General features: G+C 46.1%; 1 protein-coding gene across 2 annotated transcripts in view; it reads right to left on the minus strand.

Annotated features, from left to right (window-relative positions):
- Window positions 1-10099: 10099 nt before the first annotated feature.
- ATP6V1C1 (ATPase H+ transporting V1 subunit C1) overlaps window positions 10100-22818 on the minus strand; it is a 38158-nt gene continuing 25439 nt past the window's right edge. For both annotated transcript variants that reach the window (XM_081918883.1, XM_081918884.1), the window contains exons 8-13: window positions 22278-22346; window positions 21273-21365; window positions 21094-21187; window positions 19348-19445; window positions 11400-11526; window positions 10100-10736 (exon numbers count right to left, since the gene is read on the minus strand). In XM_081918883.1, the coding sequence (XP_081775009.1) occupies window positions 10641-10736; window positions 11400-11526; window positions 19348-19445; window positions 21094-21187; window positions 21273-21365; window positions 22278-22346 (577 nt within the window). In that variant the 3' untranslated portion in view covers window positions 10100-10640. The remainder of the gene's footprint in view (window positions 10737-11399; window positions 11527-19347; window positions 19446-21093; window positions 21188-21272; window positions 21366-22277; window positions 22347-22818) is intronic.

Consider the following 22818-nt stretch of genomic DNA (forward strand, 5'->3'; position numbering starts at 1 on the left):
CAGTTGTGAAGCACAGACAGAGGTGGATCTACTATGAAATGAATGATACAATCTTCAGAGGCCCTGTTCCCAGAGAGGCCCCGTAAGAATCTTTAATCCACATTGCTTTAAAAAACTGAGAGTTAGTAGCACAGATGTAAAGGTGGAATGTTGCGGTAAATTAACTGCTCTGTTGTGGCTGATGTATTCTCTCTCTCTCTCTCCCCCCCCCCCCCCGTTTTTAACAGAGATCTAGACCCTAGGAACAATGATGAGGTCACAAAAGTACTTAAGCAGATACCCAAAAACACAATTTGTGGTGATCTGTTGTGGAACAACCGAGTTGGAGAATATAACAGTGGTTTCCCAGACCTCATTGCTGGTTGTGAAGGGGCCCCCTATGACAGTTTAAGCTTCAGGGGACCCCCCCCCCCAAGTGTAGGTCCACTATAGGTGTCTAGTATCTTGATTATGTAAGCAGTCTTTAAATATGAGGAATACAGCTCTAAAATAGAAGACCTAGATAACTGGTTCAAGAAGAATGGCCTTTACATGAGAGCCCTTCAGTTCACTAAAATTCATTTGCATTGTATAATATGTGCATAACAATTGGTGCTCTGGTGTCTGTTTATTAGGGATTCAGTCTTTAATTGATTAATTGGTGGAGGCCTTTGCAAGCAATTTAAAGCACCTCTCCAAATAATAACTACACTTAATCAGCAGAGAAGGAGGCTGAGGTGTGCCTGTGAAACTGCAGTGCCCTGATGTATTTGGAGAGGGAAGGGCAATCTTGCTGGATAAGACTGAGAGCCTGAACAATTAACTGATGGGGCTTACTTAATCATGTAGCAATCAGTTAAAATGTAAAAAAATTGATTTCAGTGTATTGCCATGCTTGGTCAGGGCACACATCTGAAAGTTCTTTTCAATGTTCTTGGACTAAACCCTTTTGGAATACAAGTTAGTAGTACCAGCAGAATATTTTCCCTCTGATAGCCTTGGATGTATTTTGCTTGAGGACAGGCTGTTGCGGCATAGAGCTGTTCCAGAAACTAATATATCTCAAACTATAAAGGAACATAGCATAAATTTAAGACCCATGCTTGGGTACAAAATCCCATCACAAGGTACCCAGGAGGGAATAACAGAGACTACACAGGAAAATTTTCCAGGAAAAAAATAAGCTTTATTGAGAATTACAAGGTAGATTACTGAAGGCTTGCCCTAGAAGGGAGAGGGAGGGTAAAATAAATGAAGAAATGGTAAGGAGGTAGCAGTGAGTCAAGAGCAGCCATGTTCTGGGAAGCTTAAATGTTTCTGGGGAGGTGGGGGTCAAATTATAGAAGCTGTAAAGTTTAGAAAGGCAGAGAGAATAAGTTGGAGAATGAAAGATGAAAATTGTTTACCCTACCTTATGATCTGTTTGAAAACACATCGAAGGAAGATGGGCTGATGACAGCTTCACTGAATACAGTGGTGTAGCGTGGGGGTGCAGGGGGGGCCGGCCGCACCGGGCGCAACATCTGGGGGTTAGGGTTAGGGGGCGCAAATCCACGGGTTAGGGGGCACAAATTACTTGCCTTGCCCCGGGTACTGACAACCCACGCTACGCCACTGACTGAATAGGAATTTGGTGCAGGAAATCAAGCCAGGTAGTGTGCACTGAGTGGAGACATCTCTGCCCCCTTCTCTGGTGTATACAATATAAAATATAAAAACGTGGGTAAAAATGACCTTGCTGTGTTTTAAGCCTCATAGCCTCATTCGCTGGGTAGGTCATTCCCTAGTTCACACTAAGGAGCTATTTCTAAATGTGCCCAGTGAGAGCTGCCCTTAGGCATAAATGAAGAAATCAAATATTTTAATATAGTTGGGACTGGGCAGGAATGCTCCAACTTCATTGCCAGCCAACCCTTCCCCAAGCAAGCAAATGAGATAAGCTTGTCAGTGGAATGGGCTGTTTCAGAAGCTGATGGACTCTCCTTTATTGGAGGTTTTTAAACAGAGGATGAATGGTTATCCACCAGCGATTCTTTAGTGTTTCCTGCATTGCAGGGGGTTGGACTAGATTATTTTTGGGGTTCCTTCCAACAATTATCTGATTCTGTGATGATTGAGTATGTTTAGTGGGCACAGGGTGCTGACTGGCTGTTGTGAGGGGAAAACAGATCAGTGGGGAGAAGAAGAAGAAGAAGAGTTTGGACTTGATATCCTGCCTTTCACTCCCCTTAAGGAGTCTCAAAGCGGCTAACATTCTCCTTTCCCTTCCTCCCCCACAACAAACACTCTGTGAGGTGAGTGGGGCTGAGAGACTTCAGAGAAGTGTGACTGGCCCAAGGTCACCCAGCAGCTGCATGTGGAGGAGCGGAGACACGAACCTGGTTCCCCAGATTACGAGACTACCGCTCTTAACCACTACACCACACTGGCTCTCCTGGGAGGAAGAGGAACAAAATGTCTAGAACTCTGAACAGAAGCAGTTTGCAGTACAGTACAGTACAAGGTTTTGTCTAAGAGACCCAAATGCTGATGTTTAGTTTAGTGGCAATGTCGCTAGAATGGTGCTACACACACAAACAGAGAGAGGGAGAATGGGGAGAGAGAGGGTATCAGAAGGCTTTTTCAACTGGGGGCCCGTCCACTGTCCTTCAGACCTTGTGGGGGGCCAGACTCTATTTTGGAAAAGAAAAAAAACAACGAATTCCTATGCCCCACAAATAACCCAGAGATGCATTTTAAATAAAAGGACACATTCTACTCATGGAAAAACACACTGATTCCCGGACCATCCATGGACTGGATTTAAAAGGCAATTCGGCCAGATCTGGCCCCCAGGCCTTAGCTTGCCTACCCATGGCTTAGAGAGGAACTGCAAGGTTTGCAGGACTGCAGAGGGGGGGAACTGAGGAGGAGAGAAGGGTGTCAGAGAACAGCCCAGGACTGAGCATGTCCAGTGACTATGGAATGCTGACTGACTGCTGGGGGAGGGGCGGGTGCAGGACTGAAGGACTGGGGAAGTGGTGGTGGAGGGGCGGAATGGAATGGGGTGTCCGGAATCCTGAACAAAACTCCATGCGGCAATGTTCTGCTTAGAAAAAAATGGGAAGAGAACCATGAACAAACATATTCTCGTTTGCCTTTTGAAAATCTCTCTCGTGTGATCAGCTGTTCAGAAAGAAGTTCGAAATCCTCAGATACAAAGGTTACTCTAGCTGCAGATTTGGATTACCTATGTCAACCTTTTGAGATATAACCCATTTCGGTTGTGTACACATCCCTGACTCACTGGTTGCTGAGCAGTGGAAGTGTGCTGCCGGGTAACAGTGCGAGCAGAGAAAATGAACGATACTGTTATTACATAAAATCATCTCCCACCCACTGAACTGACTCATCAGAGCGTCACTGAGTAGGTTTTTGCATCCGTATCAAAACATGACACAGTAATCCGTTCTTTCCTTTCCCCCATAACATGATATAGCATTACTCCTTAATTCAGTGTGGGATAATGATTATAATTTTATTTCCTGTAATAAAATACTGTTAGCATGTCAAGAGGGAGGAAAAAGTGGGGTGGACTTTTTAACCTCACCGAGAGGCAACACAAGCCATTCATCTGGAATGTGGGTTTGAATCTTGCAGTCCTGGCCAAGAGAGGAGGAGCTAGGGGATGAAGAAGAAAAGGGTGCAGCACTAAACACAGGTAGCAAAAAGAGAGGAAAACCTCCAAATTGTATGCTTTTGAATTATGGTGCTGGAGGGGACTCTTGAGAGTCCCATGGACTGCAAGAAGATCAAACCTATCCATTCTTCAGGAAATCAGCCCTGTGTGCTCACTGGAAGGACAGATCCTGAAGCTGAGACTCCAATACTTTGGCCACCTCATGAGAAGAGAAGACTCCCTGGAAAAGACCCTGATGTTGGGAAAGATAGAGGGCACAAGGAGAAGGGGACGACAGAGGATGAGATGGTTGGACAGTGTTCTTGAGGCTGCTAACATGAGTTTGACCAAACTGTGGGAGGCAGTGGAAGACAGCAGTGCCTGGCGTGTTCTGGTCCATGGAGTCACAAAGAGTCAGACACAACTAAACGACTAAACAACAACAACTTTGAGGCTTTACCAGATTAGCTGAGGAGGCATCAGGAACAGTCCTTTATTGCTCTTTAGGGAGAGGCCATAGTTCAAAAGAGAGTTTATTTGTGAGATTGCCTTACCCCATATATGGCTATTTTTCTGCTTTCATCTGTTGCCACATAATAATTGTTCTGCATTTGTAAGAAATCAGTCTTTCAGTGTGGCAGCACCTACCCTTTGGAACTCCCTGCCCTTTGACACCAGGCAGGCACCTTCACTGCACCCTTTTCAATGCGGGCTAAAACCAATTGGATTTAGAGAAGCCTTCCCAGGTGTATAGAACGTTGACATGTGCTTCAACCTTATTTTTTTAGCTTATTGCTCATTTAAGAAAAAGGTAATGTTTCACATAGCTATTTAACTGTTTTTACTGATTTTTTTTATTGTTTTATTGGTGTGGTGGTTTTTTTTTTGCAAACTGCTTTGAGAGGTTTTTTAAATGTAAGTTTTTTTGAGGATGAATATGCCAAGTCTTGGCAAAGTACCAGGCAAGCATTTAAAAGGCTGAGCAAAGTGTGGGGTGCAAGCAGGAAGAGTTTTGTAAAGCCAGTGATATAATTTATTTTTAGGTGAGGCAGGAAAATTTCAGGAACAATGCCAATGCAGGCAGGTTTTCTCTGATACAGAGGGACAATTGAACCTTGCTCTGCAGTTCAGGGAATGCTTTGTGAATAGAAAAGCTCGACTCAAACCCAAAAATGCTTTATAAGCTGTGAGGGCAGAATAATTTAACTGAGCTTCCTTCTGCCTTGAGTTTGTATAGCATAACTAATGTAAAGCACATTAACTGGAAACTCTCTCACCTGAATGCATGCAGAGATTTTACTGTGGTGAGTGTGGTATACTATCGTATGGAGAGTAAAGGTTATTCTCCTACATCCTGCATACTTGACAAGTACCTTTATCATCCTTTCCAGTACGGAAAAGTCATTAAGTGAAACAGCTTTATGCATCTGTTTGGGTGTTAACTGGAAATTTTCAGAGGAAGAGAACCAGTGTAACTAGAAGAAAGGGGAAATGCTTAATTATCCATGGCAGCATGTGGCAATATTTTGAATAGATGGGATTTGTTACAACCACTTTAATTAAACCTAACCCACCCACCCCCGTGACAATCTTGTATTATACATCAAAGGTGAGGAACCTATGGCCCTCCATATGTTTTTGGACTCCAGTTCCTCTGGATCTTCAGCTAGAATAGCCAAGAAGATAATGGGGGTTGTAGTTCAGCAATATTGGGCGACCACCTTATCCCTTGCACACCCAGCAGATTGCTGCATTCTGTAGGAGTTTCTCCTGCAAGTTTCATAGATCTCAGAAGCCTGCTCTGCAGAAGCTCAGAGCAGGGCTTTTAGTACGGCTGCCTCCTGTTCTGGGGAACAGCATTTTTGTCGAGATAGCATGTTGTTGTTGTTTAGTCGTTTAGTCGCGTCTGACTCTTCGTGACCCCATGGACCAGAGCACGCCAGGCACTTCTGTCTTCCACTGCCTCCCACAGTTTAGTCAAAGTCATGCTGGTAGTCAAATTGAGATGCCACAGGTGCCTGCTATCTCCACTTTCTGGAAGGTTGAAGACATTTTTGCTCCGATGGGCTTTCCCAGTTGGATAAATGGGTCATTACCACGATTACCCACTTGTTAAGGTTTTAGTCTTGTTTTAAATGTATCTGTTGTTTTTATGTATTTAACTCTTTAATTACCTAACGTGTAAATCACTTTTGAGTCGATTGTTTAGAACGCAATTAACATTTTTTCTTGGTAATAAGTAGCATAATCATCTAAAGGGCCACAGTTTCCTGCATTCCCAAGTTACGCCAGTCACATTTTACACAGGCCAAAATGAATGATTCATCCACTGCAGTGAAGTCCATAGAACTGTTGTAATTTGAAAGGTGGCGTATTAATGGCACTTTTACATTATCTAGTCCCCCCCCCCACCTTTGAACTGGAAATAAGGTTTTTTTTTCCCCATAGCCAGCTGATTTTATTTGCTGCTTTTGGTTTTCTATTATTCTACTATTTTGTGTGTTTTACCATTGCTGTTAGTAGTGGCTTTGAGGTACTAGCAAGGAGGTAGGCATATAAATTTTTAAAATAAATATAAAAAACAGAAACTGCCTGCAGCTGGTAAAAAAAATAAGCCTGCTACTGCAGTTCAGAACGGTATAGCCAGGTTAAGCACTGCAGACTCTGAGGAGACTTCATTATTTGATAAGAGAGCATTCACATCTACTAGCACATGGAAACCGGTCTGTGTGGAAGAAAGTGTTGCTTAGCAACAGGCAAAAATTCTAAACAGTAACCTCTGTGAAAGTGATAGGTGTTGTTTGTTGAGAGGCATGTGGTGTGGAAGAAATTGGGATTTGTTAAAAAATGGAAAGGAAGCGCAGGAGCATGAGAGGCAAACCTGCTTCCTTCTAAGTGAGAAGCCTTCAATATATATATGTATAAAACCCATATGTCTATTTAATCACTTACAAGACATAGGAACAGATGGGAGTATCTGCTAGCAAGATGGTCTCTGCTTGAAGGAGACTTTTCAGTCTTCAATGGGAGTTGCCCCAGCAAATTTTTGTTGTCCAACCCAGGGGTTCCCAAACTGTGGACCGTAGACCACCAGTGATTTGCAAGCCTCATTCTGGTGGTCCATGTCTGTGAAGAACATTCATTGTTCTTAGATCTTGGCAGCTCACCTGGAGAGTGAGTGGGACAGTCTGAAAGTGACAATAGGAGGAGGCATTCGAAAGAAGCAGAGATGATTAGCAGATAAGTTACTGGAAGGCTAGAATCCAGAAGTTCAATCTTTTTTCAATTAAAAAAAATCATACACCACCTAGCACAGCTATTGCTACAAGAAGCAGAAAAAGAATTAACTGGTCCAAGACCATAGACAATTTTAAAGTCATGTCCCTTGAAGTGGACACTACACATCCCCAAATCCTGAGGCCCAATGTAGACTCTCAAAAAATCAAGTTATAGCAAAGAGACTACTACGTGGTATTTCAGATTTAGTTTTTATAGACATTTTTTGCAACACATTTTAAGCTGAGCAACATGGATGGTAGAAAAGCATGCTTCCTGAACCATTGTGCTGGCAACAAAGAAATGTCAGGTCACCTGCATGAAAAAGCACAATAATGCAGGAAACATGTTTAACTACCATCAACATATTTCAACCAATAGGAGAGATGCTTAAGCAGTGAAAACCTCTTTAAGTGCCTGTGTTGCCCAAATGTAATGGGAAATGAAAGATACTTTCATAGCCTCTGTACATTTCCACCCCCCGGGTGTGGATTGTATTGGGGGTGGGGTTGTACTCTACATCTTGTTTGAATTACTGTACTTTTCTGTGTATGACTGTTTGGTTTTTTTACTCTAAAATAATGTTAAAAAACGGGAGTCGTTTTATACACAGGGGTCATCTTTCCACATCTTCGTAAATCTGTGTCCCCCAAAATTGGGGAAATACGGTATTTCACTTCCGCTGGGGGAGATTTGTTTATCATAACCCAATCCCTACAAGAGCACCAGACAAGTCACACTTCAACCTTCTTGCTTTGCTTAATTGGGCAATTATCAGCTTGCATGAGCAAAATCTATTTTTTCTTTGCAACAATATACTCCTAAGGATGTAGTCTGTGCCAGTTCAAAGGTTGCTTTTAGCATTTTCAAGAGTCCATTAGTTCTAGTAATGCGATCAATTCACATGCTGTGTAGGTCTAACAACGCTGTCTTCATTACAGAAGCCTCTTATATCTATAACATGCAAAATGTTTTTGAATGTATTGCAGCAGATAGAAAGGCTTTGTGTTTTGAGTAAATTAATACCTGTAAGGTAACTGTAGATGCTAAACAAGATGTTCAAATGACACCCCCGTTTGCCTTTCTAAATTTGTTCACATACCAAAACTTGCATGTAATGAAAAAGGACTTGATAAGCCATTTGCTCAGTGCAGCCAGAATAACCATAGCTAGGGCATGAAAATAATTATCAAGAGGCATGGCACCAAGCGCAGCTTACAGCATTATTGGAAAAACTTGCCCATAAGCTAAGACGTATAAATAGACAACATAGGTGAGATGCATGTATAGACACATGGTGTGATTTTATTGTTTTCACAAATATACCAGAACATATTCAGGCTCCACCTATACACAATTTGTGGCAGACGTGAATCAAGTAGCATTTGACTCCATGAAATATGTCATACCCACTACCTCCAGGCTTGCTGAGAGATGATAATGAAATAATAGTCAATCAACACTTCTTCTTCAGATGTTATATTAAAGAAACTGGTCAGATCCTCTTAAAGGACCCATTCCAATAATAATTATTAGAACTGCGTTTAATTGTATTTTTTTATGTGATTTTCAACATACTTCTTAATATTTTTCCGATTCTCCTGTTTCCTGTATCCCTCTCACATATTCCCTAGTAAAATGTTCATGTTGCTGTTTATTGTTTTTATAACAATCTTTTAAAAAAATATATATGTAAAGACAGGTGTTAGGTGTTTGGAAGAGACTCGGTTGATGCTGCTATCAACTGTTGTTTAGTGATGCTTTGTTGTTTTAATGAATTGTGTTCTCTAAAATAAAGAGGAGTAACTGTAGGTTGTGTTCTGTATCCATCAGATTATGTAAGCAGCAGTTCTGGCAACAGGTTGAACTTTCTGGAAGCTGGGTCCTGGCATTTTGCAGCACAATTCAAACAGCACTGAGAGGCTGCATTATTTTCAAAAGGCCAGTTTTGAGCTAGGCTACATGTTGACCTCAAGCTGCATCCAACTGGCACCCCAGAAGCTGCTGGAAAGTTATTTGATTCAGTGGAGCCTTCTGTCAGTGGAAAAGGGATGGAGGGTGATCTTGGGTGGTCCTCCCTCCTTCCTGCAACTGCTGTGACACGGCCCACATTATTCCAAAGTGTTCCACAAATTTGGGGTGGCACAGAAGAAGAAGAGTTTGGATTTGATATCCCGCTTTATCACTACCCTAAGGAGTCTCAAAGCGGCTAACATTCTCCTTTCCCTTCCTCCCCCACAACAAACACTCTGTGAGGTGAGTGGGGCTGAGAGACTTCAGAGAAGTGTGACTGGCCCAAGGTCACCCAGCAGCTGCATGTGGAGGAGCAGGGACACGAACCCGGTTCACCAGATTACGAGTCCACTGCTCTTAACCACTACACCACGCTGGCTCTCCAAAGGAGAGGAAATTGCTGGATAGCTTTGTTCTCTGTTCTGCTTAAGGCTCTGCAGGATCAAACAGCATTCAGCGAGTGGAGGAACACAACTGGATACAGTGGGTTCACTGTAGCGTTTGACCTGCAATCTTCTACTATAGCTCAAGGTAGAAAAGAAAGGTGTGTAGAATCTGCAGAACAAGGTAATGGAAGTCTGGCTTATTCCTGGCACTTAAAAAATATCACGCTGTTTTCCTAACACACTTCTATTAGAAGAAACCAGTTTAATACTGAAGCTCTCTTTCAAGTTCTCATTTTAATATTTTGCCAATACCTGTTGTTGCATTTACTGTAATATTGTTTGTTTGAAAGTGGCACAAGGGTGCCCTCTGGTGTTCCAGAAACAAAAGTGTGGTGGTAGTGCAGAAGCTCCAAAAAGTTTTAAAATATTCAAGCGACAGAAATAAAGAATTGGATCTGACCGATAAATATGATAAGATTATTCTTCGTAATACCAAAATGCATGTTAGAATCAACCAGCTCTTTAAAAAGACCCATCATATTTCACTATTTACTTGGGCCCAGCAATGAAGATACTCTTATTGATTAGTGTCCTGTAGGTCTTCATCTATTCTTCCCTTGCCAGCCCCGCCAATTCCTTCCAGCGATTGCTCATTATTGATTGGCTTCATTTATGGCCACCACAAATCTATTTGCTTGCTTTAGCACCCAGCGTATGAATCTCACCTCTCAAAATGCTTCCTACCAGCTTTTGACAAAGTCATACCAGAGTGAGACAAAGCAGTCAATACAGTAGTACAGGTGCTTTTATTTTTCTCCTGTGAATGTTTCCTGTGCATAAGTTTAAAACATTCAGAAAGCACAGACTGAATATCAATCTCCACATATTTTACATCACAATTCAATAACAATGTTTACAAGTTTTATATCTATGAAACACAGTGAACAAAATGGCATTAAGTTTTCTCCCCACAATCTTCCTTTGTAAACAAGTTCTTCCCGGAGGATAGTCAATGGAATTGATGCAGACCACGGTACGAAAGAGGAATGACCCTTTAAAAACTTTTTTTTAAATAAGGACTATTTATAAATACACTCTGATTCTCTCAATATACATTTACAGACCTGATCAATTTAAAAGCGATACTTACATTTCTCTTTTAAAAGAAAATGTCAAAGAGATGGACCACTATGGGGATTATTCTCCTACGCGAGGGAGGGAGCAAGCAGGCAACAGGTTTACAGGAGAGAGTTAGGAGCATCACCATTCTTCAACCTTTTCTTCTTGGACACCAATATTATGGGAGGATGGTCAGGGTCAGAAGTAATCTACTTAAATTCGAGCAAGTTGCAGTCTATCTTGTAGTACACATAGGGGTAGTATTCTTGCTGACTGAGGTTCAAACCTGGAATATCCATAGTTGCCTATAAAAGACAAGTTTATTTTTTTTAACTCAACAACTAAGAGTTTAGCAGGAGAGTTAATGGCCACATATTTTCTTTAAACACGTGCAAGTACTATTGCTCAGACTCAGACAAAAACCACCTGAATTTTATCTTTTTGGTACATTTTAAAATTTCCTTCCCACTGGGGAAGGGTCATAGCTTTGTGACAGAACATATGCTTGACAAGCAAGATTTCAAGATTTTCTCCACTTCTACACAACACAAGTGATAGCTGGGAAACTTCAGAATTTAATGAGATTCTCAACCACTCCCACTAGCTCCGCAAAGATTGATAAATGACATCATCTGCCTCTATCAACAGAGTCTCCATGGCACCAAGTGATGCTGAATGGGAGATGATTGTTCCAAATCTGTCATTGTAGCACTCAAGACATTGTGATTACTGTTTTAGTAGTTTGCACAGGGCCATCCCTTCTAGCAGGACCTAGGACTACAAATCAACCAGGTTTCTACTTTACCAATATCAGGGCAAACTTATAAACTGTCCAATCAGCACCAGCTCCCATGCTGGTAGATGTGGCTGAGCCAGATAGTGTCTCCTTGGTGTAAGAAAATTCTCAGTCAACGCAACTTCAACAATTTGAATTGTAGGTGGACGTCGTAAAAATGCGAGTTACTTACATCAATGATTGCTGCTGCGCTGCTGTCAAGGTGCTTGTACAAGTCATACAAAACCTCTCTCAATTTCTTCATTGTTTTCTTGTTGGGCTGAAGGAGCATAGCCTGGAAGTTCACTGGCAAACCATACCTAGAGGAGCAAAGTAATTTTAAGAGCTGTTGGGGATGTGCTTCAGTTCTGAGACTTCTGGAATGCAGTTGTCACCACTCCTGCCAGTTATTTTGGAAATATACTATTACGAAGGGGCAGCAATAGTATATTGGATGTTGAGCTCTGCCGTTAATGAAATCCAAGAGTCTCTGTACCAGTTGTTACTTTCTGTATTGTTTAGAAAAAATGTTGTCAGGGTTTCTGGGAGAGAGGAGGAGATGACAGAGGAGACGGAGAGCGAGTGGGAGGAGGGGCAGAAGGATGAGGAAGAAGATGACGGAATTCTAAGGGAATCCACGAGTCTGAGCAGCGAGTCAGAGGATTCTCAAAAGGGGGTTACCTTAATCAAGCAAAAGGGAGGAGAAGGGAGAAGCGGAGAGGAGCCCAGTGGAAGACAGACGCAGCAAGAGGCGTCTCAGCTGGGACGGAGTAAAGGGGGTGGAGTCGTCAGCCTCTCGGAGGGAGCAGGATTAGGAGAGAACAGAGAAAGGGGGTTGGAGCATGGTGTTCAGCCGGAAAGGGTGGAGAGCAGAACAAAGGGTGGTGTAGCGGTCGAAAGAAAGGTCAGGAGCAACGTACGCGCGCCAAGTTCAAACGTAGAGGCGCGCGGAAGTGGAGAGAGCTCAGGGGAGGAGCCCGGCCCCAAAGCCAGAAGGAGGGGGGAAGAGGCGGCAGAGGATTCAGCCTCAGGCGAGTCACGGAGAGAGGGAACCCAGGGGGGCAGGAAGACCCTGCGGAAAAGAAAGGAGAGGAAGAGGTGGTCTAGAGCCAGGCTATTAAGTTGGTGTGGAAGAGGGGAGGAGTCAGAGGGGACTTCAGCGGTCTAACGTGACAGACGTACGGCCACAATGCTGAACTGTATGAGAAGCAGAAATCTTCAATAAACTTTTCCTGTAAATAAACCGCAACGGAGTGAGGTCTCTTGTGAGCTGGGACCCATCCTGGGTGGCCGTGACAGTAAGTCCCCTCTCTGAAAGCAAAAAAATTTTTTTTTGCGAAGCTCACGAACGGGAGCAGCCATGAGCGCTGAGGAGCAGCTGGTTGCACTGCGGGATCAGGTTACCGCTCTCACATCGGCAGTCATTGCTTCGCAGAAGAAGAATGACGACTTGGAGAAGACGTGCCAGGATTTGCAGGCAAGGTGGGAACACGCGGACAGGGCGGGGGCCCCAGGATCCAGAGCGGAGGGCATTGCGCTTGGACGGCGGGGGGGTGCCCTGGTTCCGCATTTTAATGGCAACTTGCAAGACTATCCCAATTTCAGAGCGGACGTCGTGTATGCACTGCATTTACTCCGTCACGATTTTAAAGATGAGGAGGAGAAAGTGGGGTTCATTGTTTCGCACCTGCATGGGGAGGCCAGGGCTTGGCTACGCAATCTGTGGCGCGAAGATGGACCGGCCCGTCGCAATTCAACTGCGTTCATCAAAGCGATGGATTCCTGTTTTCAATCCTCTGTGGATGTGGACATTGCGCGCCGTCAAATGCACGGGCTGAGGCAGGGGAAAGCGACTGTGCGCCAATACCACTCTAAATTTTTTGCATTGCTCACCGCCTTAGATTGGCCAAAGGACAGTAAACCGGTCAGAGATCTTTTTTGGGAGGGATTGAGCCCCCCCATCAAGGATGAGATCGCTAGGGGGGACAGACCCCAGACCCTAGAAGACGTGGTGCAACGGGCTTTAGCTATTGGAATTCGACATGAGGGACGTCCGTGGCACGAGGAGGACGGGCCCCAAGCGCGTGCGCAAGCGAGGACTCTCCCTTTTGTGCACAGGGATTTCAGCCGTGCGCACCCCTCGCCAATGGGGAAGGACAGCGAGGAGCCAATGGAGATTGGTGGTGCTAGGGCTCAGAAGCCATCCCAGAGCCCTGTCCCTGGTGCAGCCAAAGCGAAGCCTCCTAGAGGAACCAGGAAGTGTTACATCTGTGACAGTGCGCACCATATGGCGAAAGAGTGCCCCCAGAGGCTCCAGAAGCACACTGCGGCACTGGCAACTGTGACAGCAGAGGTGCAACCAGGGGAGCGACTTCAGGGAAACGACAGTGCCTGGCTGGAAGCAGAGCTCCTGGGGCTCAGCCAGGCGGATCTGTAGACAAGCCCCCAGCATCGCCGCAGAGCGTGGACCCTTTGCCTCCCAAACCGGCAGTTCTGCTCACAGCAACACTCCAGCTGCCTGATGGGAGACTCCTCGAGGTTCCAATAACGATCGATTCGGGAAGCAACGCCGACTTCGTGGGACTGCAGTTCGTTAAGCAGCACAACATGGCGCTCCTGCCTGCAACGACGCCTCTGAACGTGGTCACGGTAGACGGCAGGAAGTTGCTGGGGGGGCAAGTGGTGCAGCAAACCCCTCCCATGCTGATGCAGATTGGCAACCATCGAGAACTTATTAGTTTCAATGTCACCCACTTATCGGACACGCCCATCGTGTTAGGCATGAGTTGGCTGGAGAGGCACAGTCCCGCGGTTGCGTGGTATCAGCGGCAGATCACCTTTTGTTCATCGTATTGTGCTCAGCATTGCTTTCAGACCGATCAGGGAGGAGAAGCCGAGCAGCAGTTGCATCTGGGTATGGTGCAAACAGTGCCTCACAAGTACCAGGACTTCTTGGAGGTTTTCTGTGAGAAGGAAGCTGACAAGTTGCCGCCTCACAGACCTTACGACTGCGCGATTGATTTAGTGCCAGGGGCGCAACTGCCTGCTGCCAAGCTGTACTCCATGTCGGAGGACGAAATGCAAGAGCTTCGGGAGTTCATAGACCATAACCTCAAGCGCGGTTTCATCCAGGAATCTAAAGCAGCGGGAGGCAGCCCTGTTTTCTTTGTGAAGAAGAAAGACACGCCCCAAAAAAGGCTTATAGTGGATTACAGGTTCATAAACAGCTTGACTAAGCCCAAAGCTTTCCCCATGCCCAAGATTGACGACCTTTTAGCGACCGTCAGGAGGGGCAAGATTTTCACCAAGCTGGACCTACGTGGAGCTTACAATCTCATCCGCATCCGGAAAGGAGATGAGTGGAAGACCGCCATGTTCACCCCTCTGGGCACATACGAATACAGAGTCATGCCTTTCGGCCTCCAAAATGGCAGCCACGTTTTTCAAGCATTTATGCACCACGTGCTAGCAGGTCTCCTCTACAAAAAGTGTGTCTGCTTTCTCGACGATATCCTGATTTTCTCGGAATCGCCGGAGGATCACGATAAGGACGTGAGGGAGGTCCTGCAGAGGCTGAAGGAACACAGGCTGTACGCCAAGTTGGAAAAATGCCAGTTTGATGTCAGAGAGGTTGATTTCCTTGGCTACAAGTTGTCCGACGAGGGACTGGCCATGGACAGGGCTAAGGTTCAAGCGCTGTTGGACTGGAAAAGCCCTCGAAATCGGAAAGAGGTCCAGAGGTTCATCGGCTTTGCCAATTTTTACCGCAAGTTTATTAAAGGCTTTGCGAACGCGACGGCGGCTATCACTGACACCCTCAGTTCCAAGAAGAAGAAGTTCGTCTGGACCGAACAAGCGGAGCGGTCCTTCCGGACGCTTAAGGGTCTTTTCGCCTCCGAAGAGCAGCTGCTCCACGTGAATCCCGGCAGACCCATGCGGGTAGAGACCGATGCGTCAGACAGAGCGGTTGGGGCCGTTCTTTTGCAAGAGGATTCACAAGGCAACTGGAGACCGGGTGCGTTCTACTCCCGGAAGCTCAGCAAGACGGAGCGCAATTATACCATATGGGACAGGGAGTTGTTGGCCATTCATGCAGCTTTCAAAGCGTGGCGACACTTCTTGATAGGAGCCAAGCACACGGTGCAGGTCCGCACGGATCACAAGAACTTAGAGTATTGGCGGACGGCTAAGTTGCAGACCCAGCGACACATGCGCTGGGCGGAGTTCTTCGCGGACTTCGACTTCAAAATAGAATACATCCCAGGAGACTCCAATGTTATTGCAGACGCGCTATCCCGAAAGCCGCAATACTTGGAGGAAGCAGCTCCAATCGCAGCAAAGCACATTTTCGCACCGCAGGCGTGGACGTGCGCTACCATCGCAGTCGACCTGGACGCGGTGCGACGCGCGTTGCAAAGGGATCAGTTTGCACAGTCTAAGATGGAGGAGCTACGCGGAGGGTCGCGAGACAACGATGAGTTTCAATTGCAAGATGGACTTTTGACTCGTAAGGGTGCCCTTTACGTGCCCACCGACGAGCTTCGAGCCAAGGTTCTGCAACAATTGCATGACGCCCCTAGTGCAGGCCATTTCGGCAAAGAGAAGACGATGGAGTTGGTGGCTAGAGACTTTTGGTGGCCCCAGATGAGAGGAGAGGTGGCGGACTACGTCGCCAGGTGTGATATCTGCCAGAGGTCCAAACCAGTGCACCAGAAGCAGGCGGGATTGCTAGAACCGCTGGAGACACCGCAGCAACCGTGGGAGAGGGTAGCGTTGGACTTTGTTACAGACCTGCCCAGCTCCAGAGGTAAGACGGCGGTGTTAGTGGTGGTGGACTTGTTCACCAAGATGGCGCACTTCATCCCTTGTGCCAAGGTGGCGACGGCAGAACAGACCGCAAAGCTCTTCATCGATCACGTCTTCAGAGTGCATGGACTTCCGCAGTCCGTCTTGTCCGACAGGGGGCGCCAGTTTGTTTCCACTTTCTGGCGAAAGCTTCTGGGCATCTTGCACGTCAAAATCAACCTGACATCGGCGAGGCATCCACAAACCAACGGTCAAGCGGAGAGGGTCAACGCGATCATGCAGCAGTACCTGCGGTGCTACGCCAACCAGCGACCTGCGGCGTGGGTGGACTATCTGCCGATGGCTGAATTCGCCTACAACAACACGAAACACGCATCCACCGGGGTGACGCCTTTCTTCGCGAACAATGGCCGTCATCCCAGGACCTTCCCGAGATTTGCGGCACCAGGAGGGGGGGGGCCTCAAGATGCCGACCAGTTTGCAGCGGAGTTGCAAGAGGTGCATGAGGAGCTGCGGAGACATTTGGAGCTGGCAAAACAGGCGTATAAGGTGCAGGCCGATAAGCACAGGAGGGCGGGAGAGGACATCCAGGTTGGGGACTGGGTGTGGTTAGCAGCCCACGCGATGCCGGCCAGGTCATTGGCCAAGAAGAAGTTAGGACACAGGCAGCTAGGGCCATATCAAGTTGAGGCTAAGATCAATCCGGTGGCTTTTCGTCTAGCCCTTCCGGAGGGTTCCAGGGTGCACCCGGTCTTTCATAGGTCGGTGCTCACTCCCTACAAAACCCCACACAGGTTTCAAGAGTCAGGAGCACCCCCAGAGCCACGTAGGAGGGCGCCTGAGAGGGGGGAATCGCCAAGACCAGAACCTCTTAACGAGGTCACAGAGATACTGGACTCGAGATGGGGGGAGGAGGGAGTTGAATATTTTCTCGCCAGGGAAGGCACTCCGGCCTCTGCCAATAGCTGGGTGCCGGGTTACGCGTTGGACGAACCCCTGTTGAAGGAGGAGTTCCATGCACTTTTTCCGCACAAGCCCATGCCCGAGGAGTATTTTGATGATTGGCTTTTCACGCCCACTTTGTCGGACAGCACGTTCGAGGGTTTCTCCTCGCCCGAGGGCCATACGCCCGAAACAAGCCCGACCAGGGATCCGAGACTGGGGGGGGGAGGAGACAGGCCCTTGTTGGTGGGTGGATCAGCCAAGGGAGGCATGGAGTCAGAGATGGATGGTAGGTCCTTGGCAGGCAGCGCCAGGAGAAACAGTGATGGAGGAAGAGACTGTGATGTCTTTGGGTGGGGAACCCGAGTTCGAACACACATATACGGAGCTGCCAGAGGAGAACGTTGAAGTGGACAACCTGTATCCTGAACCGACCCCGGAAGAACCACGTTTTCCTCAACCTGCACCCGGCGAGCGGGAGGGGGGAAGGGGGGGCTTCGAGGGGGGGATGGATGTCAGGGTTTCTGGGAGAGAGGAGGAGATGACAGAGGAGACGGAGAGCGAGTGGGAGGAGGGGCAGAAGGATGAGGAAGAAGATGACGGAATTCTAAGGGAATCCACGAGTCTGAGCAGCGAGTCAGAGGATTCTCAAAAGGGGGTTACCTTAATCAAGCAAAAGGGAGGAGAAGGGAGAAGCGGAGAGGAGCCCAGTGGAAGACAGACGCAGCAAGAGGCGTCTCAGCTGGAACGGAGTAAAGGGGGTGGAGTCGTCAGCCTCTCGGAGGGAGCAGGATTAGGAGAGAACAGAGAAAGGGGGTTGGAGCAAGGTGTTCAGCCGGAAAGGGTGGAGAGCAGAACAAAGGGTGGTGTAGCGGTCGAAAGAAAGGTCAGGAGCAACGTACGCGCGCCAAGTTCAAACGTAGAGGCGCGCGGAAGTGGAGAGAGCTCAGGGGAGGAGCCCGGCCCCAAAGCCAGAAGGAGGGGGGAAGAGGCGGCAGAGGATTCAGCCTCAGGCGAGTCACGGAGAGAGGGAACCCAGGGGGGCAGGAAGACCCTGCGGAAAAGAAAGGAGAGGAAGAGGTGGTCTAGAGCCAGGCTATTAAGTTGGTGTGGAAGAGGGGAGGAGTCAGAGGGGACTTCAGCGGTCTAACGTGACAGACGTACGGCCACAATGCTGAACTGTATGAGAAGCAGAAATCTTCAATAAACTTTTCCTGTAAATAAACCGCAACGGAGTGAGGTCTCTTGTGAGCTGGGACCCATCCTGGGTGGCCGTGACAAATGTCAATAAAAAACAAACATTTAAAAAGTTTCTGAGTAAGCACCTGTTCACTCTTTGTGCTCCAAGCCTAATTAACAGGCAGAAGGATAAAACAGGTATCTGAAAGTGATAACTCTCTTATTTTGGAATACTTGTCTTATTCAAAGGTTTTGGAATCATCTTTGGACCATATTGGCTGTGAGTTCTGGAAGACCTGCTCCTTGCCTTGCAGGCTTCTCCACCTGGCCTGGGATGGCAGGGGCCTGACTCTGGCTACAGAAGCTGAGGCTGCTGAACAGACTCTTGGGCTGGGGTGTTGTTTGGGGGGTTTTGCTGGGGAGGGTTGCTGTTGTTGTTTGGTATCTGTATTTCAGATCTTGTTGTGATTAATGTGGAAATTGTTCAGTTTGGTTGTGTATTTTTTAACTTTTTCTTTATTGTTTATGAATACTTATGATATTTTTTCATGTTGTAAGCCACCTTCAGCATGATTAGAACTGTGGAAAATCTATGTATGTATGAAATCAAATTTCCTGCATTTGCTATCTCAGTTTAAGAATCAGCTGTCATAAAACTGTTATAGCATTTTATTGCGAATCTCCTTACTGCACTACATTGCCTCTAGCTCTTGCGAGCAGCAGCAACCAGTTTGATATATGTCATGTCCCTCTGCTGAAAGAAGGCACTTTGCTCCAGTGGAGGCTCCCATTAGTGAAAAGGTGAGGGAGCGGAATTTTCATCCCTTCTGCAGCCCACTGTGCTACTGTCTGCCTCCCCAAATATGTTCCAGGGATGCCCTTTAGAACATCAGACATCCAGAATAACAGCAGAAACAAAGTAGCATATCAGACTGAAGGAAAAGGGGGAGATTTGAAGACCACCTCTCTGCCTTGTGGATCATGGAAGTATCTGGAATATCACGAAAATTTAATATTAAAATAATCTCACTGCTTGTCTGATTGCTTTAGTAAATTGGCCTTGTTCCTAGTTAATGCGTAAACAGTAATTTGATTCAGATAATCCTGTTGTCTGTGCAAGAGAGCGCAGCTACCAAGATACCACAGACCAAACATGTGGAATGCTAGTGATTCTTGAAGGAATGGAGCAATAGCTCATCTATAAAGAAAAATACCTCAAAACTGATTCAACGAAGACTCTCAGCGCTTTCACATGAATCCACGCAATGAAAGCTTCACTGAAATTTACTTTCAGCCATCGTACTAGAGGCCCCTGTATTTGGAAAGGAAAAGCAAGAAGGCATTTTAAGCAACAGGAGACTTTGCACTGTATTCAAATCTGTTTTGTGTATGGCAACGTTACTGCAGCTGCTCTGCAGAATGAACAGGCCAAAGCATGCCAAGAGGAGATAATGGAAGCATCCTTTGGCTGGGGAAACTGAGATTCTGAACATCAACATCTTGTCATTTTAAGCATTTATTTCCTGCCTTTCTATATGAAGACAGAGGAAGCTTACCTAAAACTATAAGCTATCAGCAATAATATAAAAACAGCAGACACAAAAATACATACAGCAATTACATAAAAGACCAAGTCAAGGGTTCTCCTAGTCACAGATTAAAATGATGGGGGGGGGGGGAACCGTCTTCACCTGGCATCCAAAATACATAGGACCAGTGCTTTTTTCTGGGGGGACAAGAGGGTACGCATACCCCTAAACATTTTGTGAATCTAAGTTTGGCCTCAATGAGAATCAGTATTTCAATATGAGTACCCCTAAACATTTTTTAAAAAGAAAAAAAGCACTGCATAGGTAAAGGTAAAGGGACCCCTGACCGTTAGGTCCGGTCGTGGATGACTCTGGGGTTGTGGCGCTCATCTCACTTTACTGGCCGAGGGAGCCGGCGTGCAGCTTCCGGGTCATGTGGCCAGCATGACTAAGCCGCTTCTGGCGAACCAGAGCAGCGCACAGAAACGCCATTGACCTACCCGCCGGAGCGGTACCTATTTATCTACTTGCACTTTGACGTGCTTTCGAACTGCTAGGTTGGCAGGAGCTGGGACCGAGCAACGGGAGCTCACCCCATTGCGGGGATTCGAACTGCCAACCTTCTGATCGGCAAGTCCTAGGCTCAGTGGTTTAGACCACAGTGCCACCTGCATCCCTTTTACTGCATAGGACATTATCCAAGGCTGCAGTTGCACCGGCACAATGCATTTCCATGGACTCAGTGGTGCTTCTTCTCCTTTCCTCATCAGCACCCCCCTCTCAAAACCAGCTCTGGAGGGCTGGGGGAAGATCTGGGGAGCCTCCAAAGATGATCTTACTGGATAGGCAGGTTCATATGGAGGGAATCAGCTTTTAAAAAGTCATGAAATTATTCAGGAAAATGTAGACAGAAAGAAAACGGAACAAGCTTATCCACTGGCATGGATTTTTGTCTTTCAGAAATTACATAGGGCACCTCCAGCAGGAGATGTATGCAATGCATTCAGAACCACAGAAATGGTAGCAATCCTCAATACACTGGGCACTGCACAGAAACATCTGAGAGCTTACATGTAGGAAGGGACCCACACAACAAATTCTCCTTCTCTGGAGGTAATGGGCACTGGGTGGGAGATGAATTGTCTCACAGCCTTTGCGGACGGTTCTGGGGCCCTGACATATCCCAATGCCATCTAGAAAACTAAATAGCCAAACAGTGGAAAGCGTAGCCCAAACTGTAATCTACAATTACTAATAACAGCTTTCATACTGTCAAAGGCTGCTTTGCTCGCTCTGCATTTACTGCAATGTTTCTTATATCAATGAATTAATCTCAATAGTCCCTAAAGGCAGATGTAGGGAAGGAAAAACTATTTGGGGGGGGGTGTTGAAGAATTATCTTCAAATGTATTTAACACACATTGAACTTACAAACTGTTTCTTCTTATCAGTAGACAGCCTGTTCATTTCTTCCTTGTCTGCCTTCATCTCTTCTTCATTATACTGAAAGTCGCGGACCATAAACCTGCATCGGGAGACCAGCAGACCATTGGAGGTTGCTTTACAATTGCTGTTTGGTAGAAAAACAACCTGGGAAGAGGACCACTTACTTGTTTTCCCTGGCTTTGTGCCTGAACTCATCCACAGCCTTCCTGAACAAGGTGACATTACAGAGATAACTATCCTGGTCCTCCGAAAGAACACTGCAAAGAATGAAAGACACCGGGGAGTACAGGTCAAAAAATAAAGGAAGAGACATACGGCAATAAAAACTGTAACCTGTAACGCAAGACCAGCAAAAACAGCTTATGTGCTGCTGCTGCTGCACAGTTGTACTGCTTCAGATTACAGTGCTAGGCTTACAGATGGTGTACCTCTATTAGAGGAGTAATTGCAGCTCACCTTTGCCATGCTTCACAGGAGAAGTGCTCGAGTCGCATTTCACATTCAAATCATTGTCCTCTCTGAGCAAAGCTAGCTGCATTAAACCCGCTGTGTGCAATTTAAGTATTCTCTCAGAAAATGACCTCAAATTTGCAACACTACTTAACAGCTTTCAGTAGCTTTCCCAATCTTGCCTGCTTAGTAAAGTGAATGGAGCGTTAGAACTGAAGAACTGATACTGCTTCAGAGGAGGGGCGAGAATGAGAGTTGTACCCTCCCTTGCCCCATAAAACAAATTCTGTGCAAACCAAAGGTTCCTCTAATGCAGTTGGGCCAGAAGAAGATTACTGGACTTTCAACCTTCAAGTCCAAATGAGACCATGATAAAAAGATGTTTTTTTGAACATCACCTCTCCTAACAATTGTACCATGTGGTTGGGCTGTGGCCAACAGTACAGCTGGCTGCACACATTACTGGGCGTTACTGGAACCAGACTCAGTATAAGGTGGCACTTGTATTCATTGCTCAGGAATGCAGTTTCTGGGGAAACGGACCTGATTCAAAGACTCAAATCACAAGGTGGTGAAAGAATTCTAAAAGAGAACTAACTTTTGGGGGGCGGGTATAGTACTGGGCAAACCAAGTCTCCAAAAGCTGTTTCTCCTTTTTTTTTTTTTAGTACATCAGCCTATTTTCAACTGTGTTCCTAAGTAAGTAGAATCAAACTTACTTGCTGGATCGTGGAACTATCATATCCGTTAAAGTTTCATACTGCTTCATCCAGTCATTATAATTTATCCTAAAGATAGAAAAATTAAGCATTAGTTGCCTTAACAAAAATCCCTGGGGAGGGGAGCACAAAGTTCTTTTTGCCACTATCAGCACTATGAGTGTTTTCAGGATACACTGGGTGTACACCCAGGATCCAAGGAGCTGCCTGATGTGTCCTCCAGGTTTCTCCATGAATACACAGAGGGGCTGCTTAGTTTCCTTTCCATCTACAGAAGAACTTAGCACTGCATCAGATGTTGCTCTGTCAGCTCCTAAGTCAGGAAATAGTTTTATAGCACTATTGCATGTATCTTTACTCAATTTACTCTGAACTCCAGGGATTCATTCCCAGTGGTACATACAGCTTAAGACTTAGACAGAATTAAGTTCTCCAGTGCAGCTTTAAGATCATACTGTTGACCCAGGACTTGCAAGGAATTTGTTGTACCTACTGCAAACTCTTGTTTTTATTGCATAGGAAAAAGCACTCCTGGTTTTCA

Source organism: Podarcis melisellensis, assembly GCF_964234715.1.
Source record: "Podarcis melisellensis genome assembly, chromosome: 7".
Classification (NCBI taxonomy): domain Eukaryota; kingdom Metazoa; phylum Chordata; class Lepidosauria; order Squamata; family Lacertidae; genus Podarcis; species Podarcis melisellensis.